The sequence below is a fragment of the Ceratotherium simum genome, chromosome 18 (assembly GCF_057802395.1).
Source record: "Ceratotherium simum simum isolate JZ-2026a chromosome 18, ASM5780239v1, whole genome shotgun sequence".
Taxonomy (NCBI): domain Eukaryota; kingdom Metazoa; phylum Chordata; class Mammalia; order Perissodactyla; family Rhinocerotidae; genus Ceratotherium; species Ceratotherium simum.
In genome coordinates, this window is record NC_141917.1 from 41739758 (window position 1) to 41763129 (window position 23372).

Genomic DNA, 23372 nt, shown 5'->3' on the forward strand with positions numbered 1-23372 from the left:
CTACTGGGGCTTTGGGGGAAAAAAAAAAGGGAGGAGGATTGGCAATAGATGTTAGCTCAGAGCCGGTCTTCCTCAGCAAAAAGAGCCTCCTCTTTTTGGCATGGATGGCATGGATTTGCATGGATGTTAGCTCAGGGCTGATATTCCTCACACACACACAAAAATAATAAATAAATAAATAAATAAATAAATAAATAGGTCCTGATGTAGTCTTTGCTTTGTGAAGGCATGAGCAGTACTGAAATGAAATGCAGAGGAGCCTCTCTCAAATATTACAAAATGCAGTCAATCTTGGTTTTATTCAAAGTTGTGGTAAATGAGTTATTGTTTCTGGGACACAACACAACCAGCAGAGAAACTGCAATGAAGAGTGAGGAGATTTTCAACTAGAAGATAGTTTGGTAAAAGCCTGGCTCCTCAGTGTGATTCCAGAACAGAGCCTTGGGCCAGGGTCTACCACCAGCACAAGGTCTCCTGGCTCCCAACTGCAGGCAGACAGCAGTGTCTCAGCAGACCTAGGCTGCAGCAGAGAAAGAGTCCAGCAGAATGCGGGCCCTGGAGGCAAGTAACCCAGAGAGTAACTGTGTATCTGAGGGTCATGAGAGAGCCATGAGGCAATGGACCCCCAGCGACAGGGTCCATAGTCCTAGGTCACACAATCCAAGGAGGAAGTGAATTGTTGTCTTAGCCTGGGTTTCCTCAGAAGCAAAGGCTCATGTGTGAGTGGGAGCAGGAGCGAGGGGCAGGGATGATAGAGAGGGCAGGAAGAGGGTCCACACACTGATGTATTTGTGCTCAATCTTCAGGACATTCTGAGAAGCCTCGTAGAATGCATTCTAGAACTGTTCACCCATAGGATGAAAAGAGGAAATAGTTGTCAGCTCTACTTTGCCACTGGACAGGGCTGTTCCATGGGGAGTTAACTCTTCATACTTCTAGTTTGGGCAAGTACAAGTTCCCACAGGCATGCTGTGAAGACAGAGGGACCCAGGGTAGAATGCACAAGACACATCATACACTCATTTATGGCTGTAAACACGCCTGGAAGACACAGCCATCGCTAGAGGAAGCGGCCAAGTTGAGAGAATTTGAAACAATGCTTAAGAGGTCTGATGCAACTATCAGCTAAATTCTGTGTGTCTCAGAATCAACTACAGAATTTGCAGGGCCCAGTGAAACATGAAAATGTGGGATCTTTGTTCAAAAATTATTAGAATTTCAAGATGGTGACACCAGAGTATTAAGCCAAGCCGAGGGTCCTTCTGAGAGTGGACCCTGTGTGACTGCACTGGTTGCATATGCCCATGAAGCTAGCCTTGTCTGGACTCTTAAGTAGCAAATTACCCCTCACACCTCTTCTCCTCCCCTAACACACACACATATGCACATGCGCACACACACACACACGCGCACGCGTACTCCCAACCACATCTTCCTAAGGAGCACCAACATTGAGGAGCTGAGTTCCCTCTTCCCTGCCTCTCCCTCAGCTCTGACCACACACCCACAAGCACAGGCTCCAAAGGGGATTTCCTGACCCTGCTGGTGTGTGCTGAGGTTTTCCCAGGCCAAGACCAAATCTGGGCAAAGGAGAGAATTTTTCATAAAGCTGATTATTTTTTTTCCATAAAGTTCTTTATTATAAGATTCTGTCCTTACTTCAGAAATGAAATTATGGTGGTAGTAAGTAGCATTTTTTTATCTTGCTAAGGAAAGGTATCAGTTATTTTTTTAAGTGGCAGTCCTTTGCCATTCTTGGACTTAAGAAGATTACTAGCCCGTGAATGCTTGAGAATACTGGGTTGGAAGGAAAAAGAGGAGGTGAGGGTTCAAAATCAAGGGCCTGGCTGATGTAGGGGTTTGACCCTGCTTGGACAGAAGGGAACGGTGCAGGGTATTTTATCAATGGCTCAGCACCCCCTAGAAGATAGAGAACAATCTATACCTCTGAGCTTGGCCTGCCCCTTGCAAGCGTTCCTGGATTGCTCTTTCCTTCATCCATTTGCTTGCCAAGGCTCCATCTAAGGATGAAGGGAAAAGCCCTGCCTGCCAAGTAGAGCATGAGCTCTTGGGAAGCTCCTCTTCTTAGAAACACTCCATCTGTCCCTAAATCACCCACCTGAAATTCCACTGCCAGGAATGCACTGCTTTGGGTAGAATATAAGCTTCTAATTTACTTCAGTGACTTAATGCATTAGTTCTTTTAAAATGCATTAAAACCATAAGTAAGAAAATTTCTTTGCAGCAGTTAGTATAGTGCCTGATGTGTTGAAAATACTGTACGAAGATGATGATGATGGTTCTTAGGAAGAGGAGCATGATATTAACATCAGGAGATTACATCACTAAATCCTAACAAAACCCAAAGGTAGGTGCTACTATTATCCCCATTTTTTGGCTGAGGAAACTAAAGATCAGAGAGATTGAATAAGTTACTCAGTCACACTGCTTGGAAGTGGAGAGCCAGGATCCTAAACAACCTCAGAGTCTATTATTTGACCTCTCTGCCCTGTCACTAGGGCTGGTGAGACTACGAGCGGGGCACACTGAGGGGAGGTGGTGCAAGGTTGGGCTGAGATGTGGAGGTTGGTGGGCCAGTGAGCTCCCTGATTCTCGCTGCACCACTGGATGGGCAGCATTCACCTGAGAGCACTTCAAGTGGAAACATGAAGCCCTTTCCTAACCTCTGTTTCTCCTTGTCCTAGTTTTTCCGTACCTCCTCTCTCCTGGCACTCCTTGTGTGATTCTGGAAAAGACTATAAGAGGAAACAGAGCAAAAAGCTCCTTTCAGGACAATATCTTGCATCTTCAGTATCTAGGAGCAGTACAGTAGTTTCTTCTTAAACACAGTTTCGCTTTCCACCAAAAATATTAAATAGAAAATTCCAGAAATAAACAATTCATAAGTTTTAAATTGTGCACCGTTCTGAGTAGTGTGATGAAATCTTGCGCTGTCCCGCTCTGTCACGCCAGGGACGTGAATCATCCCTTGGTCCAGCATATCCACGCTGCATACACTACCCGCCCATTAGTCACTTAGTCACCATCTCTGTTATCAGATCGAGTGGCGTAGTATCGCAGTGCTTGTGTTCAAGTAATCCTTATTTTACTTAAAATGGCCCCAAAGCACAAGAGCAGAGATGCTGGCAATTCGGATATGCCAAAGAGAAGCCTAAAGTGCTTCTGATAAGTGAAAAGGTGAAAGTTCTTGACTTAATACGGAAAGAAAAAAAATCATATGCTGAGGTTTCTAAGATCGACAGTAACTTTTATTACAGTACATTGTTATAATTGTTCTATTTTATTATTAGTTATCCTTGTTAACCTCTTACTGTGCCTAGTTTATAAACTGAACTTTACCATAGGTATGTATGGATAGAAAAAAACATATTATGGAGTTTGGTACTATCCACGGCTTCAGGTATCCACTGGAGGTCTTGAACGTATCCCCTGCAAATAAGGAGGGAATACTGTATCTAGTATCTAGTGTCTCACATACAGTAGGTGCCTAATAAATGTTTGTGGATCACCATGAGAAGGCAGCCTCCTCCAGGTCTCTATGAAGCAGCCAGTGGTGTTCTTAAGCATCATAGCCAAAGGCTCCATCACTTAGCATGCCACCCAGGGGGCTCTATGCCCACTTTTATCCCCACACCTCCCCCTACACAGGGCCAACCCAAACTTCATTATTAATTATAACGCTTCTGAAAGATGCAGGAGGTGTGTAGCACAGTCCCATCCCCAAATTCAGGGAATGTCATCGATATATACCATCACCTCCCATTACCTACCATCCACCCTCCAAATGTGTCCACCACAGCCCCAGAAATCTGAAGAACCAGAGCTCAAGGATAGCTTTGTGTCACTCCCAGTCCACCTAATTAATGCAGGACTCTAAGGGAGTGCACTCAGCTGTTTGAGCAGGGTCCCTGAAAGATTAGAATCTGCCATTGCCTCCAGAGATGGAAAAATATTAGACCCTCCACTCCCAGCCCACCCCAAAGTATACCTTCTCTTAAGCAAAAGTCAGTCACTCTTCTGATATTAACCTTTGGTATCCACTTGTTAATTCACCAGCCATTTGTTAAGAAGCAGTGAATTCATTATAACAAAGAGTTGAGACTGTGCAGTTATAGCTCTGCATATGGGAGAAACCATTTCAGACTGATTTTCAGTTTCCAAAATTTCAATTTTCAACACAAAACAAGGCTTTGCCAAAACTTTATTTTATGTTTTATTTAAGCCAGCACCAAATGGTAGGCATTGTTTCCTTTTAATTGAACCCATCTGCAAATTGGTAGAATATTCCAGATGCTCTGGAAGAAAACCTTCCAAGCTCTATATTAATTACTTGATTAATCACTGGGTCTTGACATCTGGACCTCACACTGATGTTCTTGCTCTAGCAGGCTCACTCACAGTGTGAATTATCATTTTAAAGCATCAGTGTGTGTCTCATTCCAATATGGACTCCAATTTTACTTGTCTGAAGTTGCAGAGTTAACAGGAAAAAGAGGAGGAGAAAGCAAACTTTTTTGTCTGGCCGGGCTTATAATCCTAGCTCCAGAGATCTTATGGCTGAAGCAAAGAAGAGGCCAACATGGTCATGGAGCCAAGTATGTCTGGCTCTTCCACAAAGAACAGGCATTTTCCTTGCCCAGTCAAGGGAGAGCAAAACCCACATACTGGATGCCAAGATGCTCCTCAGCCTTTGCCTTCTGTGTGCAGGCTCAAGCTTATACTGTCATTCTGTTCCTTCTGAGTGCCTGGCTGCTTAGAACAGGCCTAAGAACAATTCTGAGTTGCATAGTGATCAAGTCAACCTTAGGTTCAAATTCCAGCTCCTCTTCCTTTCTAAAGGGATCAAATACAAAAACACCAGAAAGGGGCTATATATGATTCATGAATCCAGAAACACAGGAGAGAATCACTTTTGGAAGAAGAGTAGAGAAGTTTTCTTCAGCAACAGTTATCCATGGTATTAGACCCAGGAATCTAAGACATGTGTACTTGTCTCTAGGCCCAAATGTGCTACGCTTCCATTTATTCTGTAGATTGTGAAATCTGTTTTCACAAAGAGCAGTTAAAATTGGGTTGGGAGAGAAAATCAACCCCGAGGAGCAGAAAAGGGAGAGGGTGAGAAAAAGTCTTTTCCATATGGAACATATCAGAGGCATCAGACTCTTGGGGACACTTTGACCTCATCTTTACCTTTGTAAACACCCTATCTCATTTTTTTTTCTCCTGATGTGTTCCACCTGTTAACAGAAGACAAAAATCTTAGACAAGGAATATGAAGATATGAGTCTGCCCTCAAGTTTTGTTTGGTTTTTAACACATCCTCTTAAAAAAATGTTCATGTTTACCAATAGCCAATCAGAGTTTTAAACATACTATAGAATTTTCACCCTTCCACTCTGTTTTTAGAATATAGGTATTGCCTAGACTTGGTAATGGGTTTATTAATTCTTCACTGCGTATACAAGAAACCTCTTCATTATGGCTTTAACCAGAGTTTCTCAACCTTTGAATTATTGACATTTTAGGCCAGATAATTCTTTGTTGTGGGGGCTGTCCTGTGCATTGTTGGACATTTGGCAGCATCCTTAGCCTGTACTCACCAGATGCCAGCAGCACCATTGTGAAAACCAAAAAATGTCTCCAGACATTGCCAAATGCTCCCTGGGGGCAATTCCTCCCCCCACCCTAGAAACACTGGCTGCTGGCTTTAAGAAAATCATTAAAATATGAAAAAGAGATATTAAAGTAGACACCAATTTGAAAGGTCAAAACCTTTCTTTCCCAAGTATTTCAATACTTGAAAGGTATTTTAGTAGATCCTACTCATTGCTTATCTAAGTGCCAGCCCCACAGCCTTCTCTAATTACATGATGGGCTGATCTACTGATCTGTGACACGGCAGAATCCTCTCCCAGCCCCAGGAGAGATCATCAGTCATGAGAATTCCATTTCCCTCTGCCAATGGTTGGTCAAGGGATGGGAATCATGTTGCTCAGTTCCAGACAATGAGACATAAAAAGGGGGGAGAAATGTTTGGGAAAGGACTCCCCTTACAAGATTAAAAAATAATAATAAAAATGTAAGATCTTTTCTAAGAAAAAGTCTTTTTGTCATAGCTCTCTTTCCCCCACTAGGATTTCTTCCTTTGAATGTCACTGTATTGCTTGGAGCCTCAGCAGCCATCTCACAATCACAAGGAACTAAACAAAAGAACAAAACACCAACAGCTTGAGGAAGGTAGAGCAGAAAGAACAAAAGAGCTTCAGTCCTTGATGACATCTTTGAACTGCTGAACCAGCCTTGGAATGTCCACCTTCAGGCTGCTTGTTAGTGGGAATAATTCAACACTTTTATTGCTTAGCTAAAACAATGGTTGGCAAACTATGGCCTGTGGGTCAAATCCAGGAACTAAGAACTGTTTTTACATTTTTTAAAAGGATGTTAACAAATAAAAAGTAAAAATAAACAACCATATGTGGCCCACAAAGCTTAAAGTATTTACCATGTGGCCCTCTACTGAAAAAGTTTGACAATCTCCAGCCTAAACCACTCACAGGGGATGTCTTGTGATTTGCAACCCAAAGCATTCCTAACAACACAAGTACTGATATCTTCATTTTACAGTTAAAGAAACCGAAGGTTGAGTCTGCCAATGGTAGGCTCAAATGGACAAGTCAAATACGAATATGCCATTATTTCAATTCATTGTAAAGTTAACCCAAATTGAGGCATCATAATAGTATTTAACAAACTTTTCAATTCCTTAGGGCTTGAAATAATATTTGTACTGTAGGCTTGATTTTACAAATCAGAACAGACAAAGCCTCTTGATGAAACACAATACGTTCAGTGAATACCTTCAAAGAGGGCCAGGCTGTCCCACTATCTGCAGCACCAAGGCATTTCTTGCATTAGGAAGTCAAAACAAGAGATTCCAAGGAGAAAAAGACATTACAGAAAAACACTAGAAGCAACCTCACTGACTTGCTAAATTACCTCTTCTACTTGCTGAAACAGCTCCTGCACTTCCTGTGGACTCACTCAGAGATGGTGACTCCTCAGTGAAAAGGATTCAAAGACTTCCTCCACTAATTCTAGCTCCTGAGTTAATACTGCTGTTGCCAGTCGGGCCAGCATGTTTGGTAGCACCTTGGTAAAGGGTTTAAATATTGACAAAATCTTATGTACACTGAGAGTCAGGTCCAGAGGAGGGCACACGAAGCCCACTGTGGAGAGCCCACAAGATGAATGTTGTACAAAAGTTACAATAAACACCCGCCAACATCTAACCATGGGGCCGTGACTGAACACTGAATGAGTGGCAGGGCCAGGCTTTTCGCAGTGGATCCAACCAGCTTTTCTTTGCCTTTGTATCCCAGTGCCAATCGCAGTATCTGGCACACAGTAAGTGGTCAATAAGAAACATGAGCCCTCAGTTTATACCCAATACTGGTTGTGCTTCAGCATTGGGTTGGTTTGTCGGCAGAGCTTGACCATGTCAGGATCCAGATTCACCCATGTCTCCCAAGGACCACATTTTTCCACTGGCTCAGTGACTGGAGAGGCCATTTGCTCACATTGAGGGGCCCTGAAAAGACTGACTGGGGGACTGCTGGAGCCTTTTAGAAGGGGCGTCACTGTAACGGTGGGAACAGTTATGCCCCTTTCCGGCCTTGGACACGGGGTTGTAGGTTCCAGGTTGGTCTGGGGCTTGATAAGAGGTTTTGCCTTTTCTACCTTCTGGCCCAGCAGCCAGACACAAAAGGCCACTGCAGTTACTATCAGCAGGCAGACCACGGCAGCCATAGGTACGATGACCACCAGAGAGTAACTGGTCTCCCTGGGCTGGGTGGGTGCCCCAGGGCTGGCTTTCATGGCATCTGGTGGCCAAATGACCCTGGTAGAAGAGGGCTTGCCATCCATAGTAGGCTCTCTACCATTGTGGCGTCCCCAGGGATCTACTTCCTGCCGTCTGGTCTGGGTCTGCTTCCCCAGAGTTTCTGTCTGTGTTGTGGGTCTTGAGGAAACCAAAGACTTTTCCTGAGAGAGATCTGAAGTCACAAGGTTATCTACAGTGACTAATAAAGAAACATCAGGAGTAAAAGTTTGCAAAAGTAAGGGGTTAGGTGGCACTATGGTAAAGGGGAGATAGCCTATCGCTGGCTGTACGTGGTCTGCCCTGAGCAAAAAAGTGAAGGAGTCATTCAGCACGTTGGTACCCGTTAGATTGGCGTGTGGATCAAGCATCAGCAGTCCTTGGTCAATGTCCCTTTGAGTGAAGAGAGTTGCATCTTCCATCATAGGGCCACGGCTCACTCTTCGGACAAGTCTTCCATGGACGGGGGGTTCTGTCACTTCAAATTTTGGGTCACTGTTAGTTCTATTAGCAAGCTCAGTAGCATCAAGGTCCTTTCTTCTCAGCGTATGAGCCACTCTGTTGGCAATTGTCAGGTTTGACATAATACGCAGTAAAGGCTGCACTCTGATGCTCAGTGTTTGTCCTGTCAGGTTGCTTTCTGATGTAAACAGTGAGAACTGTAGGTGGTCGTCTGAGGCAGTGAGGTTTGTCATGTGGTAAGAGAGCCTTCCTGAATCCAGATCCTCCTGTCCAAAGCTGATGACCGCCTGATTTTCAATGAGCAGACACCCATGTTGGAGGGGCCATGTTACCTTGTAAGTGATTTGGGGGCTCCTCCCATTGGTCATTGCTGATAGGTGAGCATTGGTGATACGGACAGTTGTCTGGCCTTGTGGAAGAAGTAGGTCAGTAAGGTTCACAAGGGTGATGGAGATGGGGATGACATCCAGGTGGAAGAGCTTGTAGAGTGGGCGGTGTTGGCCATCAGTCACACTAAAGTAAAACACTCCAGAGGAAGGGCTTCCATCTTGTATGAACCACACCTGAGAGTTATCAATGTCGGCTTGTGTGAAATGGTGAACAGGTGTGTCTGAATGGTGAGCCATTGACAAAAAGCCATTATTAGGATTACGGATGATCATATATCTGATCTCCTCTGGAGGACTGTCTAGATCTTCCACTTTCAGGTTTTCAGGTCCCAGAACCAACCTATTGCCCTGTAGAACTTTCAACCGAAGCTCTTTTGTCTTTAATTCTGGTGCCTGATCATTAACAGGAGAGATGGTGATGTTAAACATCTCTTCAAGAAAGTCAGCCTCTGGCTTGGTGGCGGGCTTGCTCTTTTGGTTTGGCCAAACGGCAAAGGTAAAGTTATCAGCCAGTGATTCAGAGTCATCGTGAAGGTATGTGATTCCAAATTTATTAATTATATACTGGGAGAAATTGGGTTTTCTTTTGGTAATATTTCTGTCTCCAACCATAATGGTTCCATGATGAGGAAGAGATGTAACTTGGAACCAAATTTCATAGGAAGAGCGCTGAGATTCAGGCAACTTCAATAAGAGGTTGGAAGCATCTAACTTAGATTGGTCAATGAGAACTTTGTCTCCCTCCTCGACAGCAGCTCCTATTAAAACATAAATACAAAGAACAAAGTGGCATTTCATTAGAACTTTCAGATGACTCCATAAAGCTCATTCTCCCTTGAATTTGCCTGTCCCAGTGGACTATTCAAAACACCTTGGTTGCTCAAGGACCTAAATTAGCATTGTCATCTAAAGCATATGAAAACACTAAATTTTAAATACACACACCCACACTATTAAGTAAACACTTCAGGCAAAGGAGTTCTAAAACCTTGAGATTCACTTGTAAAATGTTAATTTCCTAACGTACCTACTTCTGGACTTTCTCTTGCCAGGGAAACAGGTGCCGCTTTCAATACCCCTTTTCTTTCAAGAACTTACCCTACTTGAGATTTTCATTTCTATCAACAGTTTTCAGTCATGGGCATAGTGAAGTCCCCATTTGGAGGTACAAATAAAATTCGTTAATGCTAATTTGCTATCCTTCCCCCACTACAACTATTGAGGCTTTTGAGAGGAAAGAGACCCAGAGAAAGAGCACATGTAAAGAAATAAATTTTTATGACCGTGTAAGTTTTATTTCAAAGATTGATATCATGGCATTGATAATTAAAAGGGAAGATTTATTTCCAAATTGTCCCTATTTTAATAATTACAGATAAGGAACTGACCATATCTTGGTGGCTCTACCTGTATTTGCAAGCAGACGACTCTGCTGACCAGGTTCATTAATTTCATATGAAATAGTAATACGAAACTCTGCAGGGCCTAGAGCTGCTGGCGGGGAGGATGCCATGAATGTGAACGAGTCTTCTGCAGTCCAGCCAGTGTTCTCACGGTCCACATGCTGGTATAATATCAGCCGTTCACTGACCTGGCCAAACAGTAAGAAAAATCAGCCCCTGGCTTCAGGGATAATACGAAGATTAACACATATCCTAACTGAAGGAGATACATGTCTTTTCAGGGTTTACCTTACTCACTCTCAAATTATTGCACATATATATGCAAACACAGGAACATTAAAAATATAGTAACTTATTTATCAAAAGTAGGTGTTCTATTACAAAACTGATCTATTTATCAGAGAAAGAAAAGCACATTGATTTTGAGATGACTAATGCTAAGGTATTTGTATTATAGAACGTATATAATGCACCTTCACTTAGCTGTCAGACACCTTGAACAACCATCAACTCATAACCAATCTTGTTTCTTAAATACTCCTACCCACTTTTCTACCCAACAGATTATTTTGAAGCAAATTACAGATGTCATTTCATATGTAAATGCTTTAATAAGTATTGGTAAAAGATGAGTCTTTTAAAAACATAATCATAATGTCACTATCACACCTAAATATTATAAATAATTACTTCCTATCATCAATTATCCAATTACTGTTCAAATATCTCTGATGATCTAGTACATGTCTTTTTTTCACACAGTTGCTTTGTTTGAGTCAGGATCCTAAGAAGCCCACACATCACATTTGTTTGATGCTTCTCATAGGTGTCTTTTAATCTACAGGTTCCCTTTCTCTAATTTTTTTCTCGTAATTTGTTTGTTGCAGAAATTGGGTTACTTGGCTTGTAGAGTTTCCTACATTCTAGATTTGGCTGATGGCATCCCTATGGTGTTGTTTACCATGTTCTTCCATCCCCTATATTTCCAGTATACCAGTAGTTAAATCTAGAAGCTTAATAAGAATCAGGTTCAAGTTTTTGTTAAGCACGTTTTACAGGTTGTATTGTATATTTTTTCTTGCATCTCATCACAAGACAAAATAATATTGGGTTGCCTCTCTTTTGGATATGTTAAGATTGATAGTGAATTCAAGTGTTGCCAGGTTGATCTATCTATATTAAAGTTATCCATCAGCCTGTCACCTAATAGTTTTACAGAGTCATTGATACAATTGCCTAAATCCCTTACTTTTGCAGTGGCAAAGCATTGATATTATTTATTTTATCATTTCTTCTTCATTCTTATCTGAAATTCTTCTATAAAGAAGAATTTTCCCTCATCAGTTATTTGGTTATACTGAGGTACAGTGCATGCAAGAAAAACAGGATAAGTACTTGATTCTTTCCCTTTATACCAATTTTTAGAAAAGTGAGTCCTCTGGCTCCAATCTCCAAACATGACCATTGGTCTGGTTTTGTTTATTTGTTTTGGAATCATTATAAACTAATGAATTTTAATATATAATGTATTTCATTCCATTGCAATTATTATTCTCAATATTCAAATTTCTCAATGTTCAAATTTTCGTACCTTGCTTAATGTATTTTTCAAGATTTAATCTAAATCCCTAATGCCTGTTGCTTATCAACATCCTTTCTAACTCAACTGATGAAAATGGGTTCCACCCAGTGTTTTGTTGTCCAGACACCAAGTGGGTAGTCCTTCCTCCAACAACAGTGATTGAAATTTCTAAAACTGTAACCACAGAAGGGAAGGCTAGAGATAAAATATTCAACCCTAATTCCTATAGGTCACATCTTTTCCTTATCTGCTATCTATTATAATATCTGAACTTACAGGTGGGTTTTGCCAAGGTATTTGTGTCTATGTCAAAAGTGCCTAGGATAAATTATCATATAATTTACAGAGCAGTTCAGTCTATTTCATTAGTTAGTATTTGGAAATACTGTGTTAATTAACAGAAGTTTGGTGACGTACTGCTCTGGCTCAACGCTGCTACAGTGGATGTTTCTAGAACCAGAGTTCTAGAAAGGCTTTTGATCTAGTGAGTTCCATGGAATATGTTCCCTGTTACCAGACTGGCCAAAAACTGTTGGTGAGGAGTTTTTGTTCGTTATTCTATTCAAGGATAAGGCAAGGAAATGCTGTCATTTGGGGACTTTAAGTGGGGAGAAGAAAACAACATTTCTCAACATTTCCTCATATAGAAGCAAGGTTACTCATGAGAAATTTGGAGTTTCTCCAAAGATAGTCATTTCTGGTACTAACTAGTGACTTAACTCCCCAGAAGTTCCTCTGGAATAAGTCAGTTTTATTTAGCAGTTCTACCATTTCTATTCCCAGCTAAAGACTTATTATAACTTTATTATAACAAAAGATCAGTTATCAATGTATTCCTCCTCCTAGAAACTGGCAACTATGCCATGGATTTTGGACAGGAAAATGATTCCTAAAAGGTTCCCATTCTGCGTGGGAGAGGCATAGTATTATCAGGCAAAAGATATGCAGTTTCTTAATATTAAAAGTAATATAGTCTATTAACCAGGAGGAATGGTTTTCTTGGAAGCTGGTCAATGTTGTCCCTTGCTTCTTTGGTTTCAGTAAAAATTAGCTTCCCTGAAAAATGTATAACAAGTTATTGGAATAATCTAAGGATCTTCTGATGTCTACAGTACGGAGAGTGATTGTCCCAGGGAAAGAATGGATCTTATAGATGAGAACAGTTGAGATGAAGGTCAGAAATCTGAGGGAATTAATTGGGGAGAAGTCCTAAACATAACTTGTACTTCAGGAGCCTAGTGGAGAAGAGGTCTGTTACAGGTTCTATTTTTGAAGAGGCATTTCAAGAATGAGAAATTGTGAATAACCAATTGACTCATTTTACACTGGAGAGAGAGAATTGAATTCGATTCATCTTGAGTGTCTGAGTTTTAAGACTGGACAGCAGGTAATTGAAAGTGCTGAGCTAGAAGTAAAAAGGAGTAAGTGTGTCTGCGGAATGTCAACTTGGCAGTCACGCCCTGAAAGAGGTTTGAGGTGAGTAGAGTCTTTAATGTTTAGAAGACAGCTTTTGCCTCACCAGCTTTAAGAGTCAGGTTCTAAGGGGTGTGTGGGGGTGTGTGTGGGTGTGTGTGTGTGTGTGTGTGTGTGTGTGTGTGTGTTGGGAGAGGGCTGGGAAACGGAGAATAAGACCAAAACTTTATGAAAAAAGTATAATCTAAACTTGAGAAGAGAAGGATCTCAGAGAGGGTTAGGAATTTTGTTACCTCAAATAGAAAGCAGCCTTAGGAACAACTTCCAACAGCTCTGCATATTTGCACTGTGTTAAATATAGACAGATAAGCCACTTAGCTGAATACCTGGGCTCTGGGATTAAGGAGAGGGGAGAGGGAAGGTTTTTATTTCCTATGGATTTAGATTAGCCCAGATATTTTCTCTTTTACAGATAAAGTCTTTCCAGAATGTCATTAGAATTCAATGGTGTAGAATTCCAACTAAAAAATGTAGAAGGAAAAACAGAATGAGAAAAAACACCATGTGGTAACCACCATAGTAATAAATGTTTCAGGCAAGAATCCTAAAATGGTTGCTAAAACTAGGGAGCTAAATCGTGCTGAGAAACAGGATATTTCATATCTTCTCACAAAGTGTCTTCTCACAACATACTTATTAATTACAAGGGGGCAAATAGTACCTTCATAGTGGGGAAACCTGAAAGACAGGCCTGACCAAGTGATGAAGAAAGCATCATCAGTGACAGGGCAACGTGAGCACCAGTGTCTCCTGACGCAGAGCTCTGAGGAGGACCCACCGTCTCTCGTGACATTCCTGCCCAACGTGCACAACCCGAATCTGATCATGAGGAAACATCAGATAAATCCAAACTGAGGGACATTCTGCAAATAACTGGCCTGTTCTCTTCAAAAAATGGCAAAGTCGCAAAAGTCAACATGACCACAGAATGGTTCCAGACTAAAGAAGGCTAAAGACACCTGATAACTAAATGCTATGTTTTATGCTGTGAAATTTTTCTTTTTTTGCTTTAGAGGACATTATTGAAACAACTTGTGAATTTTGAATAAAGTCTATAGATTATATGATAGCATTGTATCAATGTTAATTTCATAATTTTGAAAATTATACTGTGGTGAAAATTATACCACGGTTATAAAAGAGAAAGGCCTTGTTTTTAGGAAATGTACACTGAGGAATTTATAGGTAAGGGGGCATCATGTCTGCAACTGGCTCTCAAAATTTCAGAAATATGAGTGTGTGTGTGTGTGTGTGTGCACGTGTGAAGAGTGAATGATAAAGGAAAGGTAGTTAAATGCTAACATTTGGGGAACACGGATGAACAGTATATGGGAATTTTTTGTACTCTTTTGCAATTGTTCTGTGAGTTTGAAATTATTTTAAAATAAAAAGTTAAAAATAATAATTCAAAAAAGTAAATCCCATGGCATTTTACTATATCACCCTCAAGAAGGGATCAATAGTCCCTTTTCTCTGATGACCCAGTATATGCAGAATAGGGCACAGAACCCACAAATGCCTTGGGCAATCTGAAATCAAGAAGTGCTCGTTTCCTATCCTGACATGGTCCCTCCCACCCCCAACTTGGTCCATTTCTCTAGGACTTTAACAAGGCTGTATTCCTACCTGGCCTATGAATGGGTGGATATGTAGTTCCAAATCCTAGACCTTCTGAGAGTAGTGCTTTTATTTGAAGGGACAATATAATTACATCCCTTGGATCTCTGAGATCTAAACCTTCTGGATCTCATATCCTTGATTTCTATAGAACCATGAAGAAAAACATTTGTCAGAGGCCAAAGACATAGATTTGGCTTTAAGAAGGCCAGGGGTCCTATTGACTTTTATGTGATGGTTAATACAGCTGAGAGGCTGCTGAGGTGCTCAGAGAAGTTAGGAATTTGGGGAACTCCTCTCCCTCCTCCCAATCACAGGGCCATTTGGTAGCAGAGCTGGGACCAGAAGCCAGATCTTCAGTCTTGTAGATAAGAGCTCTTTCTCCCATAGCACTTTATTGGGGCCTCTTTGGCTCCAACTGCCCGAATGACTACTCTTCTTCGTCCCAGGAGGAAAAGAACACTTATCAATATAAAAGCGGAAGCAGAGGAGTGTGGTGGAATTTGAACCTTGGATTAATCAGACCTAAACTCAAATATGAAGGCTACCAACTTTCAGCTCTGTGGCTTTTAGGAAAGTCATTTCATCTTGCTGAACCTCCACGTCTGCATTAAAATATCTATATTTTAATTCCAATAATAGCTCACTTATAGATATGCATTTGACCTCATCGGTCTATTCCCATATCAATGTTCAAAATGGCAGGCCCTGGGCATTTCTAGGTCTTTCAAGAAAGCATCTAAGTCCTCACTGACCAATTTCTTACTGGGACCTCAGGGGATTCTGGTTAAGATGGAAAGCTATACTCATTTTTTATAGTGAATCATGGCTTGAGAATATTAAGCAATCAGTAAGTTCTAAAACATGTGTAATAAAATAAATATTTTCCCATAAATAAAGGAATTTATAGCTGGAATCTTGTCACATATTTTAGGAGCTTACCTCTAGTTGCTTTGTAAATAAATATTAGTTCACCATTCTCTACTTGGCATTTCAATAAATATTTGTTTAATAAATAAATAAACTACTTAAAAAGTGCTTTATAAAATTTAACTATGAAGTACATATTTATATCAGGAAGCTGCAGAAATAAGTCAGTCCAAGACATTTCTTACCCATTTACTTAACAAAAACACATCGATAGTACCTAACTTTTATTGAGCCCTAAATATGTGCCAGGCACTGAGCTAGGCACATTATGTAACTCATTTTATTTAATTTTGTTTTAGGGGGCTTGTTATGCCCATTTAACATATTTAAAAAACAACTGAGACTCAGAAAATTTAAATAATTCACCCATAGCCAACAAATGGGAAAGCCCAGTTTTTAATCTACTCCCATGTGACTCCAGAATTCATGCTTTTCCCACTACACCGAACCTAGAGAGTGGAAACCTCCATGAGACTCTAGGGAACCAAGAAATTCACAAGATATGGTCTCCAACCCCAAGGAGTCTAGTAATGTAGAGCGTCAGTTGGTAGGTATGACTAGGGCAGACAAAAGCCATTTTGTGGTCTGGCCTGGCTAGGACACAGTCACTGTTGGCCAGAGATGGCAACAATTCAAAGAAATAGTTCATTCTCTATACTGAATTTATTACAAATGGCAAGTTCAAGACAGCTTATATTCCAGTTCTTCTATACTACTGCCATTGTCGATCAGGTAGAGACTTTCTCATAAGACACTGGGGGAAAGAGGGTAGGATTGAGGGGAAAGGAATTTCCATCTGGCTCCAGGCTGAGGGCAATTCCTTTTTGGGATCCAAGGTGGCTAGCAGATACCTTCTTTCTTAAGGATAAGCTTTTTAAAACTTGGAGGCAGAGAGCTAAGTGTCATTATGAGTGCCCTTGGATGAACCCAGGGATGAAGCGGGAGCTCTGTTACACCACGCTTGGTGGTGTCAACCATGGCATGGAATATGATGATTTTTTCCCTAAAATCACATAGACATTCCATAGATCCACAAAGTACATGTGGACAGGACTGAGTATTATGAGAATAAAATTGTCAAACTTGGCCAAAAGACAGGGCTAGAATGCTCTGGAGCAGATCTTTATTCTGAGGATCTTTCTAAACATAGCTCCCTATGATCTTGATAAGAAAACCAAAGCATGAGTCCTTCACACTGATCTTTCCCACAGTGGAGTCTAATAGTCAATCACAGCTTTGAAACTCCCACTGGAGAAGACAGTAATTGAATTATCTTAGGGTCAGCTCGTAGAAGGAGAAGTGAGAGAGGGAGACATGGAGTCCACTTATTTGATTCTCCACAACCTGTTGGCTTTGCCAAAGGTCCAAGTCTCTGGACAGGACAATGGTTTGCCAGAAGGAGCAAGGGAAAGAGAACTGGCCAAAAAAAATCTCTATCTTGGGCAGATTTTCATAGGGAATTGAGACTACAGAAAACCAAACAATTCAAAAAGGTAGTCTCTAAGGTTCCACGTGAATTTACCAGAAAGTCTTCAAACCTAAGATTCAGAAGACAAGAAGATCCTGAGCTCCTAAAGGATGAGCTCAGAGAAATGACTCCCCACTATGTGCCCTTTCTTATTTCCACCATGACGGGCACCATTATGTTTGCAGACAGCAGCCTGGCATAGAGGGTTCCAGGCCCCCAGAAGAGGTCAGAAGTCCAGGGCAGCCCAGGATGCCACAGCTTAGGGGATGCCCAGGTATCAGGCTAAATAAAGTGGGACTGGGTGAAGTCCCAGGAGTGCTTCCCCATCGTGGGAATGAACAGAAGAGGCATTTTAGGAAACCCAAGTTCCTAAATGGTGCTATCTGGAAATCTCTAGCTAGAAATCAGCAACTGAAAACCCGGTAAAATAATGATCCATGCTCCTCCATGACTGAGTGAGTCTCTGCATAAAAATACTAGAATAAAAAGCTTTTCAAGGAGCTTAATAATATATTCATCTCTAGCCCTACCTGGCAGAGAGGTTCAAATCCACATTTATATAGAAGTAAACATAGATTCTCATGGGCCTTATGCCATTACAAGCACGGAGATCTTTAATAAAACTACTAAATGAGATCATATAAAAGCTGATTCATTAGGAAACAGCAGAAGGCAGTATGGGACATCTGGCTCATGTTATATATGAGTGAAGTAGGCTAAAACTGCCCCCCAAAGATATCAGGTCCAAATCCCTTGAACCTGTGAATGCTACTTTATATGGCAAAGACTTTGCAGACATAATTAAGCTAAAGATCCTGAGACTGGAAGATTATCCTGGATTTCCAGGTGGGCCCTAACTTTAATCACATACATCCTTACAAGAAGGAGACAGAGGGATATTTGACACAGGCAGAAGAAGAGAAGGCAATGTGACCATGGAGGCAGAGATTGAAATGATGCAGCCACATGCCAAGAAATGCTGGCAGCTCTACCAGAAGTTGGAAGAGGCGAGAAATAAATCCTCCCTAGAACGTCCAGAGGGAGCATGACCCTGCTGACACTTTGATTTTAGCCCCGTGAAATGCAGTTCCAACATCCGGCCTCCAGAACTATGAGATAATAAATTTTTGCTATTTTGAGCAACCAAGTTTGTGATAATTTATTACAGCAGCCATAGGAAATTAATCCAAGAAGAAAGGATAAACCACTCTCAGTGAAATGGGAATTAGTTCTACCTGCTTTTTCAAAGAAAGAGCCAACAATTCTAAGAGAATGAAACATCTTTGGTTATTCAAAGCCACTGGGCCAGGACCCATCAGCCAATTTCCAATTTGAACAATGAATAGGTGACTAAGTGACAAGGCAATACAATAGTTCCTACACATGGAAAAATATGCTAGCACATAATTCAGTAAACTGTAACGGAAAAACCGAAATTGCCGAAACAAAAATGCGTGGTATGACTTCAGAGTCTAGTTGCCATTGAGCTCACTACTGAAGAGACCTCAAGAAAGCCAGGTGGGGGTGGGGCAGGAGTGATCACGAACACAAAGACACCAATCTTTCCCTACTTAGAAAATTAAAGGGCCGAAGTTTAATAACCCCATTGTACTCTTCATTAAGTTGTAATAAATTAATTTCTGTCCTATGGGAAATGTGTTCACAATTTCTTAGAATGTAAGCGTTGTCTTAAGCAATAATCCCAGACTCTGGGAGAAGAGGTAATTAGACAAAACTCATAACCCAGAATCGATTGTATTATTTTCTCCAGGTGGCCCTGGAAACCCGTGTCTGTGCTGCAGCAGCAATTAGAGACGAAGATGGATGATCTTCCATCCACAACAGCACAACGGCTAAAATGCAATTACTGGCTTTACGGAGAAGAAAACAGGCCAGGCATCATAAACCTCAAAACCAGAATGCTTGGCTTGTCAATGATTCTAAATTATCTAAGCAAGCACTAGAATGAAAACCATTCAATTAGCCTTGTGCTCCACTTGGCAGAGATCAGTGTCTTATAGAATTCAATTCTTACTTTGTTCATACATTCTTCAAAATGAACAATAATTTCTCTAAATTTGTAAAAAGCTTTCACTTCATTTTAAAACTTGATGATTCACCTTCTCTGTGGATCTGTATGTTTAATTCTTCAGGATATAAGATTTTCAGCACAAGTTTTTGTGGTTTAGCTTTTCCCATTTAGATAGATGTAATATTATGGTGAAAAACAAGAATGTTACTTGTTTATCTTGGTAGGTTGACATGGTATAGTTTGAAAAAATAGTGAATTTATTCTGGAATAAGAAAATATTTGGAGCTGTAACACAACAAATGTTTTCCCCACAATGATTTTGTCAAAGTATGACATTAGACATAATGGAGAGTGTCTAGATTTCTTTTCACAAGCTCCAACCATCCAGAGCCACTGATTAAAATGGTCATTTTGTTTATCCATCAAAAGCAAGAAAGGGTTTTGCATGCAAATGACAGTGGTTTCCCCTCCTCGAGCTGAGGATGCTACTGGGCTGGAAACCATTTAGTCCCTTAAGGTAATGGTGTGAAAGAGGCCTTAACCATCAACCACCTAAAACATTCTCCCAGTTGGACACTTAGCAGGCTATTGGCTGGAACTGACTCTTGAAATTAGAAAAACTGATCTAGGAAGCCACAAAAGCGAGCAAAGCCATTTGATTACATGATCATGGCTTGATAGTTCTAAACTCCTTTTACAATTGAAATTGATTCCTGAGTAATATCTCTTTTCACCACCCAGTTTGAAGAGGACTAATCAAAGCACATAATATGTGCCCAATAATTGTCCTCATTAAGTAATTTCAGATAAAACGTTTTGATCATCTTCACTACCTCCAAAGCGTGTCTCCACCATTTCTTTGACTTCCCAAAATGTTCTGGAGCTGCTGGGTAGTAAATCTGAGCCATCATAAAATGGCAGACGAAGGCCATGAAATTGTAGATTTTAGGAAAAGATTCACATTCCATTTGCATGTGAAAAAGGAGATAGGATCCAGAAAGGGGACAGCCAGGAAAATGAATAATAAGTTTTTCCTCTTCCCAAGTCACAAATAAAAATGTGCATTTTTGAACACACAAGCTAAACAGAATTGGAATGCTTTCTGGGTAACTCCAATTGTACCGAATTTAATGATGATGCCCTCCCCTTTTTTAATATAAATTTACTGTTTTAACTTTTTCTCATTTTATTTTTACAATAAGCATGTGTTATTCATACTCAGAAAACACATACACTAAAAGAGCCAGTTAGCATTTTGGTTTATATCCTTGCAGAGTTTTCTCAACACGCTCTCTCTTCTCCCCATGTTACTGGATGTTCTTTATGACTGTGGAAGCAGAAGGGGAGTCAGGGTATTCTAATGAAATTTACTTATAGAAATTTAGCCAAACATATGCTGCAAACACATCTCAACTTTGCTACAGCAGCTCTCAGCGGCTCTGGTGAGGAGTCCTCCACTGGCTCTGCCTTGCTCTGACCGGCTGGGGTAGGGTCTTTGGAGCTCCCCCCACCCCAAGCCTCATTCTGCCTCCAGCCTGTGTTCTACCCAAGGATGACATGCTTGAGCCAGGCATGAGGCCCCCTGACATTTTCCTCAGTCCCTCCTCTCACCATCATTCAGGGAAATGTATTGCAGAACACCAGGGTCTCTCCCCTAAAGGGAAACAGTAAGTGGCTACAGAGTGAAGCAAACATCATTCTCCTCCAACGGCCTCATCTCGTTTACGAAATTACTGCAGCATATTAGGCTATGCACGGCAGCCAGTTCTAGTGTCCCAGAAAAATCAGCTTCTTCTGTGAAACTAGCCTTTTGGCTACTATGAGAGGAAAGGAAACTCTCACGTTTCCAAGAACAAAAAGATAATGCAGCCTTAGCTGCCATTTATTTCAGATCTGCTACATGAGGAGAAGTGTGCTAAGCGTTTTGCATTCATTATCCAGGTTAATCCACACACAAACCCCAAGAGGAAAGTATAGCCTAATGGATAGGAGCATGACCTACAGTCAGAGACCCTGGGTTCAAACTCTGGCTCTGCTACTTCCGAGTTGTGTAACTGTGGGCAAGCTGCTTGACTTCCCTGTGCTTTACGATCCAAGCCTGTAAAGTGAGATAATGAGAAGTACAGAAAAAAGCTTAGCACCTGGGACATGGGGAATGTTCAAAATGGTTTCAATTATCTTTGCCACTATTTTCCCCATTTTACAGATGAGGAAACTGAGGTTTAAAAGATATGTCATTTGCCCTAACTCACTGAGCTAATCTAGATCTTCTGACTTGAGAGGCCAAGGGACATGTCCTCAGTCACGAGCTTTCTTAGATGCTGCTTTAGGAGTACAGGAATTGTCACATTCAGGAATGTCATCACATAAAAGGCCTGGTACATAGTCTGAGGCCTTGTATACAACAAAAGGACCTCTCCTTTGTCCTTTGAGTCAGAGCACTGGCCAGGCTGCTGGCACAGTGGGGGCCTGCTTTGCAGAGGGAAGGGCTGCAGGTGGTGAGAAGAGCTGCACCCTGAGAAGGAGGACGGAACCCCTGTCTCACCGCACATGACTTGTGGTGCTGCCCCTCCTTGTGGAGCCTGCCCTTGTCTCCACAAGGACCAACAGTTGGGTCAAAGGCCTCTCATCCCAGACACCCCTGTGCTGGTCCCCTTACCAGTAAGACATCACCTGCTCCAGCTAACCCCTGCCATTGCTAATACGTTTTCTTGATACTTGCCTCTTTGTTCTTAAAGTAGAAAACCTTAAAATAATTGGATTTTAACCAATCAAGACTTTGCGTGCCCTAGGGCCTTACAACTAGCTTGGCGTTTTAATTCCTGTTTACAAATGTGTTGTATTGTAATGGTGGGTTGTTTTCACAGGAAAAGGTACACTACCATACTATAAACCGTTTCCTGATACCAGGCTGTGGTAGATTGTTCTATTGTTCCAATTATTCAGGGCCTCCTCCAGTGAGATGATTATCCTTCCCCACCTCCCTGACATCAGGCTTGCTCACATCACTTTCTTTAGTCAAAGAGATGTGAGCACAAGTGATACATGGCACTTCTGAGCACAAACTACAAGAGTCACCATGAAGTTCCACCATCACTTCTTTTCCCTCTGCTGCAAATACAGCAGTGCCCAAGAGAGGGGCTGCTCCCTCAGCTTGGATTGTGGAATAAAGGAGAGATGCAGAGCAGACCCACAGCCAGCCCACAGCCCATATACAAGAGATGTGAGAAATCAACTTTGTTACCGTAAGCCCTTGAGATTTGGGAGTTGTTTGTTACTGCAGCACAACCTAGTGGATCCTGGCTACCATATCCACTAAAGCCTATTTAGACCAAATTCATCTAAAATACTACGTTTGCAACGAAAAGTAGTGGAAACTAATGCTTGAAATGATCACCATTAAAAAGAATTGTTTTAAGAACTAGAGCTAGAGGTAAGGCATCTTTACAGGACCAATAGCATTCTTATCAGTTTGCATTTTGGTTTGGATGCCTTTGGGCACATTAAGCTCCCCACAGAACGCAGTTTTCATCCTAATCCTTTTTGCTTCCTCCTAAGCGCATCTGTGAACTAGAGAATTCATACTTCCTCTTTTCAGCATCACATTCAGAGCTTTTGCTAGCCTCATGATGGGCTCCCTTAAATGCATCCCAGACAAAGCCGATTGAAAGCAAAAGCCAAATTCAATTCTGCACATCACACTGGAGAGAAATGGCTCGAAGGTTAAAGGCAGACATGCGGTTCACTCTTGCTATTTCCTCTAAACCTGACTTTGGAATTTTTATTCCTTAGTCATGTAAAGCTATAGTCAAATCAGCTCTCAGATCCAGGGACACACTGTTTTAGAATAGAAAAAGAATGTTGAATGGCAAGCGAGAGAGGGTTATATTCAAGAAGACCGTTTGGAAATGTAGACTTGTAGAAAATGAAATCACATATAAGCAAATATGCCCGGTGAGTTAGATTCCTAGGATGCAAAAGGAAAATAAAAATCAAAAGGTTGGACGGTTCATCTATTTCAATAAAAAGGTATGTGGATGGTGGTGGTGGCAAAGTACCAGTGAAGTTTAAAACACGTGGCTCTGGATACAGATTAAATACACACACACACACACACAC

At 41.3% G+C, this 23372-nt stretch overlaps 1 protein-coding gene across 1 annotated transcript in view; it reads right to left on the reverse strand.

The window, feature by feature from the left end:
• Positions 1 to 4205: 4205 nt before the first annotated feature.
• LOC101390553 (chondroitin sulfate proteoglycan 4-like) overlaps positions 4206 to 23372 on the reverse strand; it is a 65870-nt gene continuing 46703 nt past the window's right edge. Inside the window, exons 9-10 of the mRNA XM_004423027.2 lie at positions 10156 to 10339; positions 4206 to 9506 (exon numbers count right to left, since the gene is read on the reverse strand). Coding sequence (XP_004423084.1) covers positions 7459 to 9506; positions 10156 to 10339 — 2232 coding nt within the window. The 3' untranslated portion in view covers positions 4206 to 7458. The remainder of the gene's footprint in view (positions 9507 to 10155; positions 10340 to 23372) is intronic.